Source organism: Arachis ipaensis, chromosome B7 (assembly GCF_059453495.1).
Source record: "Arachis ipaensis isolate K30076 ecotype BB chromosome B7, ASM5945349v1, whole genome shotgun sequence".
Lineage (NCBI taxonomy): Eukaryota > Viridiplantae > Streptophyta > Magnoliopsida > Fabales > Fabaceae > Arachis > Arachis ipaensis.
In genome coordinates this window covers 122,038,546-122,048,575 of record NC_142442.1, presented here as the reverse complement: position 1 = coordinate 122,048,575, position 10,030 = coordinate 122,038,546, and the positions used below count along the sequence as shown (strand labels likewise).

At 36.7% G+C, this 10,030-nt stretch overlaps 1 protein-coding gene across 1 annotated transcript; it reads left to right on the top strand.

Annotated features, from left to right (window-relative positions):
* The first annotated feature begins 301 nt into the window (after positions 1-301).
* On the top strand, positions 302-2,993 carry LOC107610074 (membrane steroid-binding protein 2). The gene is made up of 2 exons (XM_016312145.3): positions 302-802; positions 2,467-2,993. Exons 1-2 carry the CDS (start codon positions 483-485, stop codon positions 2,744-2,746), a joined length of 600 nt encoding a protein of 199 aa, XP_016167631.1. The 5' UTR covers positions 302-482; the 3' UTR covers positions 2,747-2,993.
* Positions 2,994-10,030: the final 7,037 nt, after the last annotated feature.

The window sequence follows — 10,030 nt, the reverse complement described above, 5'->3', positions numbered from 1 at the left end:
ATGTGAGATTGGTGTGAGATTTTATTCAATGACTCACTTTTTTTTACTGGTTATATGCTGGCTAGAATTTAATAAAGTTACTGTCTTTCTAGACTTTTTCACAGAATAAAATATAATACCACTTAAATATTATTGAATATCACACATATATTTATAAAATAGAAAAAACTGAGCCCCATAAAAATGAAGAGATTCATATATTCAACTTTTAAAAAATTAAACACGTATAAGTATTTTTAAATGTTCAAAAACAAAAATATCGCCAAATGGCCTATTTATAGTTTTCTCCAATCATTATTACGCTAAATTTTGCTTGAATCAGTTTTGACCTCCAAACTCTAGTCCAACGTCGTAAACGCCTAAACGGGTATGAGCACACCCCGTTCACCTACCCCAGCTGCCATTCTCCGTCTTCTGCTCTACATTCTGAATATTTTCTCCATCTTCAGAACCCAAATTTGAAGAGAAAGAGAGTTTCAGAAATGGGTTTCTACTCAACAGTAATGGATGAGATAACCTGGTACACTGGTCTATCTCCAACGGCGTTCTTCACCATCGCAGCCATGATGCTCGTCGTTTACAAGACCATTAGCGGCATGTTCGTGTCCCCTGAAGACTACAACAAACCCCCGGTCATTTCCGGCCGAACCAGTAGCCGGTTCGACAATACTGAACCGCAAAGGGAACCGGTTCAGTTGGGCGAAATCACCGAGCAGGAGTTGCGCCAATACAATGGCTCTGACCCCGCTAAGCCCCTCTTGATCGCAATCAAAGGCCAGATCTATGACGTCTCCTCTGGGAGGTAACCCTCTCCATTTTTTTTTCAAATTTTTTTAGTTTTAATTTGTTTGCTTTGCCCTAATTTTGGTTTTCATTGTTATTTACTTATCTTTTATGCAAGCTTTGAATGTGAGTGAGTTTTATATGTTCATTGAGTGTGACTTACTATAGTTCTTGTTTATTGTGAACTTTGTCTTACTGATGGTATGTTTAGATTGGTGATTTGAGAAGGAATGAGATGAAAGCAAAGGAATCTTATGACCTTCTCAATTGAATGGAATTGATTTCATCCCATTCTATTAGGAAAAAAATTATTTGTACACTTATAGACACTAAACATAGCTCATCCTTAACCATTCCTTGTTAATTAAACAAATCTTAGCTCTTTATTTATTATATTTTATATTAATGGGGTTTAGAGTTAAGAATTTAGTATTTAAGATTTTAAGATCCATGATTTAGGATTTAGGGTTTAGAGCGTAGTATTCAGGAGCGCTGTGCTTTTTACTTAGCCACTAAACACCTACATTTGTTAAAGTGAAAAAAACTAAAATATATAGCATTGCTAATTCTACTAAAACTCCCAGCTTTTGTTACTTCCAATTTGGTTGTTTAAGATGGAAACTTATTGAATTTGGATATCCAAACAATGGAAATGAATATTAGTTCAACTCTTTTTGGACTCTATTATACAACTTTAAATTCCATATTCCACTCCACTTTTTTATAATTCTTTAATAAGGGTTGATCATTGCTTAAAGTTTCTTAATTGAAGGCTAGGAAGGAAAAAGATTATGCAAATCAACTCATATGAAGCTTTTATTTGTTGTTTCTTTTTTCAAGCAACAAGTAAATTTCTCTCAAAATTCTTTTTTCATAAAAGACTCGAAGTTACCAATTGGCACACTCATCAATGAAGCTTAATGACTTAATCAGTTAATCATATCAGATCACTTTTCTTTTTCTCAAAAAAAATTACCAATTATGTTCTCAAAATTAATCCTTCAATTTTCTAAGCTCCTTCAACACATCCCTCTTCTTCTCTCTTCCCTGCTCAAATCACGAGCAGTTCCTCAATTCTTGCTGTTCTGACAAAAATTTTACTTTTTGCATTCGTTATTTGTCAGTGGGTTGTATTTCTCCTCAGAATAATAGGTTTGAGTTGGTTGTCTGAATTTGTGACACATTTAATGATTTGATTAATTAGTAAACAGATAATTATTATGTTACCTGTGTTGTATTTCGCTCACCTCTTGAAGCCCAAATATATTTAGGATAAGTAGATGTCTTCTTTTTTGCATCCTCCCTCTTGATTCATTCCATCTTAATTCTCTTGGTTACTTCTTGTATCTGAAATAGGAAGTTTATTTGAACATAAAAATAGGTTGGACATACTAGTATCAACCTTTGGACTTTGCATGACTCTAAACGGGCTCTTCCGAAAGATAGTTAGGATAAATTTGAATAGTGAGAGGGAAAGTCTTGGAGAATTAGTTGAGTTGTTTCTATATGATTTTAAGGTTACTGGTTCAAATCATGAAATCAGCAACTAAATTTGCCTCAGCTTATCGTAATGTGTTTGAATTGTCTTATTTGCAAATTTTGTTTAGAAAATGCTTTTGGCTCCCTCCCGCGGGGGCGTGCACCCTGCCTTGCCGAAAAACATAAGGATTATTCTGTATGCAGGAATTTTTATGGCCCTGGTGGGGCTTATGCGATGTTTACCGGAAAGGAATGCAGTAGAGCCCTAGCACTTTTGTCTTTTAAACCGGACGATATTAATGGGAACCTTGAAGGTTTGGACGAGTCAGAGCTCGCAATTTTAGAGGATTGGGAATATAAATTCATAGAAAAGTACCCAAAGGTTGGGCAGCTTGTTCCAGGACAAAGACCTCTGCAAAATGAGCACAATGAACAAGTTCAAAACAATTTGAACCTTGATGAGGCCAAGGAGGAACCAAAATAAAAATCATAGTGCCTAGTTAACTTTGCAGTTTTTTTCAAACTTGTGTATAGGTTGTGATGTGTGTTACTGAGGGCATACTTTATTGTATACGGTGATTGATACTTCAGAATTTGTATGACAATACATGGAATGTATATTTGTTCCGTTAAATTTTAACATTTCACTGTATAATAAGTCAATCTAGTAAGTGTAAACTTGTGAAAGCTCAGAGACAAATAGATAGTTTAACAATTGAATTTTGGTGAAACTACTACAAGGACTTACTGAGTAATTTTACCTAATTTTAGTGCTCCATACATTTTAGTTAAGGATAATTTCCAGGTAGAAGTAAATACTAAATCAGTACTCGAAAGATTTTGGTGCTGATAAAATGTTGCTTAATTTTTGTTATTGACAAAATAGCCCCCGAAAAATTTTAAAATTTGACAAAGTCACCCAAACGTGAGTCTGTGAAAGAATGACATCATAGTGAACGGAAAATGTTGATGTGGCTCTTGGAAGAGAGCTCCGATAATGGGGATGTGGCTCTTGGAAGAGAGCTCCGATAATGGCAAAGAGCTCCACGATGTTTCCAGCGACCTTCTTCTTCAACACGCCACTGCGTTCCCTTCCACCATGGCAGCTGAAGAAGAAGACCGCCATGGCACGCCGCTACATCTCATGGCGTTCTTCGTGTTTGCCGCTTCTTCTTCAACACGTCGCTATGTCCTCTTTTGCGTCCCCTTCCACTAGACCGCCATGGCACGCCGCTGCGTCGCCTTCCGCCATGACAGTACCTCGTCGCGTTCTTGTCTTCGCCGCTTCTTCTCTTCAACATGCCGTTGCGTCCCTCTGCCTCCCCTCTGCCATGGCAGCACCTCGTCGCTGCGTCCCCTTCCGCAATGGCAAAGAAGAAGAAGAATGCGTCCCCTCTGTCATAACACTGTTGCGTCCCCTTCTGCCATGGCAAAGAAGAACATTGGAAACGTTGCTGGAGCTCTTTGCCGACGGCCACATCAGCGTTTTCCCGTTTACTGTGACGTCATCTTTTCACGGTTGGGTAATTTTGTCAAATTTTAAAATCTTCCGGGGGCTATTTTGTAATAACAAAAGTCAGATATCATTTTGTCAGTGCCAAAATCTTTCGGATACCGATTTGGTATTTACCTCTTTCCAAGTATGTTCGTTATTCCCATCTTTTTATGAATTGAAAATCATTGATAAAATTTTAGAACTTTTCCTGCATGACAGAATTTCAAGTTTAGATGCTTTGTTCTGCGTCTTAGTTGAAAGAACTCTATGCTTGCCCATATGTTTTGTCTACTGCATTTGATGATAGATTCCAAACACATTTCACTAGTGGAAGTCATATTTGTGCTGAAAAGAATAAAATACACATTTTATTCTCTGCAATAAGTTCATTTAAGAAAAATGAAGTTATTTTGTGTAGAGCATTTTATATTTTTTGTCTCCCCGCTAGTTATCCTTGCAAAAGAAGTGACATCTGTTTCATGGTACAGTTGATTCGTTTTCTAAGCAACCCGGAAGTACTTTCTGGATGCACGCGAATCTCCAAGTTGCACATATCATGTTTATGTTGCTTATGCTACAATGGCCGTGTCTTGACAAAGATCCAAAGGTCCTACCTGTTTCCTTTTATTTATGTCTTTTGCTTTGTGTATTTATAAAGTTAGTTGATTATTATATGTATTGCATACATTCATGTGCTTTACAATAACTATTCTTCTGGATGAATGTCTTCTAGTGAAGAAGATGAGACTCATTAGTTAAAGGCTAAATGATAATATGATTACTTTTCCGGCTTTTCCATGCAGATGGCACATAATGTTTTTGATGCTGGGCTAAAACGCTTTATGCATGAGCCTGTTTACATTCTTGAGTGAGTTATATTCCCTCCTATCATTGAATCAACCTAATCATAAACAAACAATCTAATCATAACGATTAAATCAACCTAAGATCAAACCAAATCAACATACAGTTGAAGTGTTTGAATATAAATGTACTATCAAATATACAGGGAATCATCCTCTTTATAGAGGAATTATAGAAATAGAAATAACTAGAAAATAGAAAAGAAGAAAAAGATATTAGCCTAAAATAAAAGAAAGATTTATAATCATAAAATCTCTAAAATTAAGCTAAACCAAAAAAGAAAAATATTTATAACTAATTCTATTTACATAAAAGATTCATGAAAGGAATTAGGAATTTAATTTTGATTTGAAGATATTCTTCATTGACAGCTTGTTTATTATGCTATCAAAGGTTTTCTTGGTTAATCCTTTAGTTAGAACATCTACTAATTATTCCGTGGTTGGAACATACGAGATGCAAATTTGTCCTCTTTCAATTTTTTTCCTGATAAAATACTTGTCAATTTCAACATGTTTAGTTCTATCATGCAGCACTGGATTATGAGAAAAAGAAATTGCAGATTTATTGTCACAATACAACCTCATTTGTGGAAAAATGGGAACTTTTAGATCTTGTAGGATTTTCTCTACCCATGGTGCTTCACATATTCCATGAGCCACTGCTCTAAACTCAGCTTCTGCACTACTTCGTGCCACAACACTCTGTTTTTTACTCCTCCAACTAACCAGGTTTTCGCCAACAAAAGTACAATACCCAGATGTTGACCTTCTAGCCATGACATTCCCAGCCCAATCCGTATCTGCATAGGCTTCTACTTGAAGATGTCCATGCTTTCTGTAGAGTAACCCTTTCCCAGGCGACCCCTTCAAATATCTTAAGATTCTAAAGACAGCATCCATGTGTTCTCGACCAGGTGAATGCATAAATTGGTTTACCATGCTCACAGCTATATCCGGGCGTATATGGGATAAATAGATTAGCCTCCCTACCAACCAATGATATCTCCCTTTGTCCATTACATTTTCTGGTTCAGCTGGCTTCAATTTTAAGTAAGACTCTATAGGTGTTTCAGCAGCTTTACAAGCAAGTAATCTCGTCTCTTTTAAATGATCTAGGATGTACTTTTGTTAGTTCATAAAAATGCCTTCCTTAGACCTTGCAAATTCAATTCCAAGGAAGTATTTTTAATGAGCCAAGTTCTTTGATTTCAAAGGCTTTGACAAGCTTCTCCTTCAAGTCTTTTAGCTCCAAAAAATCATCAGCTGTCAGAATAATGTCATCCACATATACAATTAAGATGACAATTTTATTAGCTACTGAATGTTTATAGAAAAGTGTATGATAAGCTTGGCTTTGAGTATAACCAAGTCCCTTCACCACCATTTTAAGTCGTTCAAACCAAGCTCTTGGGGATTGTTTCAAGCCATAGAGAGATTTCTTTAGTTTGCATACTTTATTCCTCCCTAGTTCAGCCTCAAGTCCAGGTGAAAGTTTCATGAACACCTCTTCCTCTAGCTCCCCATTCAGAACAACATTCTTTACATCCAATTAATGTAAAGGCCAATTGTAATTCACAGCAAGAGATAAGAGAATCCTCACAGAGCTGAGTTTAGTAACTGGAGCAAAAGTCTCTCGAATAGTCTACTCCATAGGTTTGTGTAAATCTCCTAGCTACTAACCTAGCCTTATACCTCTCTATGCTTCCATAAGCATTGCACTTGATGGTGAAAACCCATCTGCAGTCAACTAATTTTGTATTTAGTGGTAAATCTACACTCTCCCAAGTTTTATTTTTCTTGAGTGTATGCCACTCTTCCATCACTGCTAATTTCTAATAGGGATCATCTAGTGCTTCCTCTATGTTCCTAGGCTCAAACAGATTTGTAATTTTAGAAGTAAAAGCTTGATGTTTTTGGGAGAGTTTTTGGTAAGAGACATAATTGGAAATAGGATAGTTAGTGCTGGTTTTGAGTATTTTTTTGTGCAGGTTCTGGTTTCTTTTCTAAGGGCTATTGGCAAGTTATTATTGGAAGTGACAATTTCATATTTACTTGGAAGTTCCTGAAGTACTACAGTTGGGCCATCTTCCGGATTTTCAGATTAGGTTGGTACAGAGATGATGGGCTGGTCTCTAGTCTTCTTCGAATATTTCCGAACATAACATAGAAACTCCTTTTCTGATTGTAGTATTTCTTTTTCTGTTTGGGTTCTAACTCATTCTGGCACAATTTCAGAATTGGTTTTCACAACTTGTTTTGTAATTGTTTCAGAATTTAGTTGATCAGTGAAAGTTGTATCCTCAATATGTAAGATAGGAGTGGGTAAAGATTCATGAAAAAAATTTTCTTCACCTAGATTCTCCCCCTAAAGAGAATTTTTCTGGAAAAAGGTTTCATGTTCCAAAAAAGTAACATCCATGCTTACATGAAATTTCTTGGTGTGTGGATTGAAACATTTATAACTTTTTTTATTTGGGGAATAGCCAATAAAAATGCATTTTTTTGTCCTTGGATCAAGTTTACTTCGATATGAAGGTGTATGCAAAAGCACAGTGCAACCAAATACTTTTAAAAGTAAGTCAGAATATAACCTACATGCTGAAAAATTCTTTTTGAAAGTATCCAATTGTGTGCAATAATTTAACACACGTGTGAGCATTCGATTTATGAGATAGGCTGCTGTTAGGACAGGAGTAAATACCCATAGTCGTCCCTTAGATTCACGCAATTACTCATAGTAATTTCTAAGATCCCGATTTCCCTATTGTAGTCCTCCAGATAGAGCTCCGAGCACTCAAACTAGTCCCTGACCATATTTCAGGTGATGACTCATCACCGGAGCGCTGACGTGGCCTTGGATTGCCACGCTGGAGGGCTCCCAACGGCTAGCTGAGCTGGCTAAGTTCCAATTTTTACCCAGATTGGTCCCTCCTATTATATGTAACCCTAAATCCCCAAATTCTCAGACACTTCTCCTCTTTGTCTTCTTCATCTCTTCTTCTTCTTCTTCTTTCATACACTTCTTCCTGTTTATACACTTCCATCTGGGTGATTCTGCAGTGTGATTCTGCAGCTTTACCTTGTTTTTCGCTATGGTACGCATAACAAACATCCTTACCTCCTCCAGCAATGTTATGATGGGTTTGGCTTGTGCATCCTTGATCTTAGAGTTGAACACTTCGTAGGCATTGTTACAGATGCTATCCAACTTTGGCTTATGGCTGAATAAGCTTCTAGTCCAAGCATCCATTGGCCACTTCTCTAAGTATGCTCAAGCACCCTCATTTAACCTTTTGATCTTGTCCATTCCATCCCTGAATTCTTGGTATGTTGTTGCCCTTGCACATTCCCACAGAAGTCTCCGTAGCTGTAAGTCCTTCCAATTCTTGTTGAAAATTTTCCATAAATGCCAGACGCAGAAACGGTGATGCACATCAGGCATCACCACTTTCAATGCTGATATCAGTCCCTGCCAGATTCAATAAACATTATAAACATTATACAGACATAATAGTCCCTGAAATTATAATCGTGACACATAATAGTCCCTGACATTTGATTACTATCCCCATAATAGTCCCTACAATTGAAGGTCGTGACCCATACAAGTCCACATATAATGATCCAGGAAGTATATAACATGTTTATAGGACATCCTGATGAATCATACAACCAATAATTACAAGTTCTCCATATAATTCATACAAGCATAATGAAAGCACAATTCTTCAAGTAAGCATAACAGCACAATTCTTTCCCTAACAACTAACCATCAATATCCAATGATCTCACAATTCCAACCAATAATTACAAGTTCTCCATATAATGCATACAAGCATAATGAAAGCACAATTCTTCAAGTAACCATAACAGCACAATTCTTTCCCTAACAACTAACCATCAATATCCAATGAAAGCACAATTCTTCACGGTAAGCATAACAGCACAATTCTTAATATAAGATCACATAAAATGAAAGCAAGACAATCAATATAAGGTCACACCTTTTGTATATCTGATATGAAGCACCAGCCATGATCTTTATAATACCCCAAGTCCTGATGAAGTAGCTCAAGAAACCATCTCCATGTCTCTGTATTCTCCACTCTGACAATAGCCCAGGCTATGACATAGATATGATGATTTGTATCTAACCCCACGGCTGACAAAATCTGGCCACCAAACCGTGTCTTCTGCATTTTTTTTGAAGTCACCCCCATGATAAAACATGATGTCCAACTTCTCTTTCATCTACAAGAAATTTTAAATTTTTATAATATACAGGGAGAATTTGAAAGCCTACTGATGCATTAAAAAAGAAAAATAATCACCACAATAAAACATATTTTTTCAATCCTCCATACATCTCCCTATTTTATCCCTGTTTCATTCGGGTATTACAGCAACCCCACAAATTCCAGCCAAGATTCAAACCCTAGACATTACAATGACACCAAAACTCCAGAACCTCAACTACACTAACAACTTGCATATCATCAACCAAAACTGTATTAAAAATGCAAAGCAAAAAAAAAAAAGGAAGGTTACCTTGAGTCTGATCACAACGTCAGAACTTCGTGTTTATGGTGAAGGAAGGGAAGAACGATAACAACTTCTGGTCGGATGACTTCTTCTCTCAAATTTTTCTAAACCCAGCAAATACAACCCTACTGCTACGCCATTGATGGGGAGATGAAAAAGAAGTCAGAGGGTGGAAGAAGAAGAGATGAGTGAAATGAAGTGTTTGTGTTGGGGGAGAAAACTGTTTTTCATACTAAATAACAACTATACGGCGTCGTTTTTGGCTTTCAAGGGCGCCAAACTCAAAACGACGACGTTTTGGACCCGTCCCATGTGGCAATCTGAGGCCACGTCACCGCTCCGGTGATGAGTCATCACCTGAAATATGGTCAGGGACTAGTTTGAGTGCTCGAAGCTCTATCTGGAGGACTACAATAGGAAAATCGGGATCTTAGGGATTACTATGGGTAATTGCGTGAATCTCAGGGACGACTATGGGTATTTACTCGTTAGGACAGCATCTCCCCATAAATACTTTGGAACATTATCCTCAAACATAATGGCACGTGCTACTTTAAGAAGATATTTATTCTTCCTTTTAGCAACGCCATTTTGTTGGGGTGTATTGGGGCATATAGATTGATGTTGAATACCTTTCTTTTAAAGAAATTCACCAAGATTTTTATTAAAGTATTCAGTGCCATTATCACTTCTTAATATTGAAATTTTTGTGTCAAATTGTGTTTCTACCATTATTGAAAAATACTAAAACATTTTAGAAACTTCAGATTTTTCATGCATAAGATAAATCCAACATAGTCGTGTGTGGTTAACTGGTTATCGATAAAAGTTACAAAGTATTTTTTTTCAAATTGAGTTGTTATTT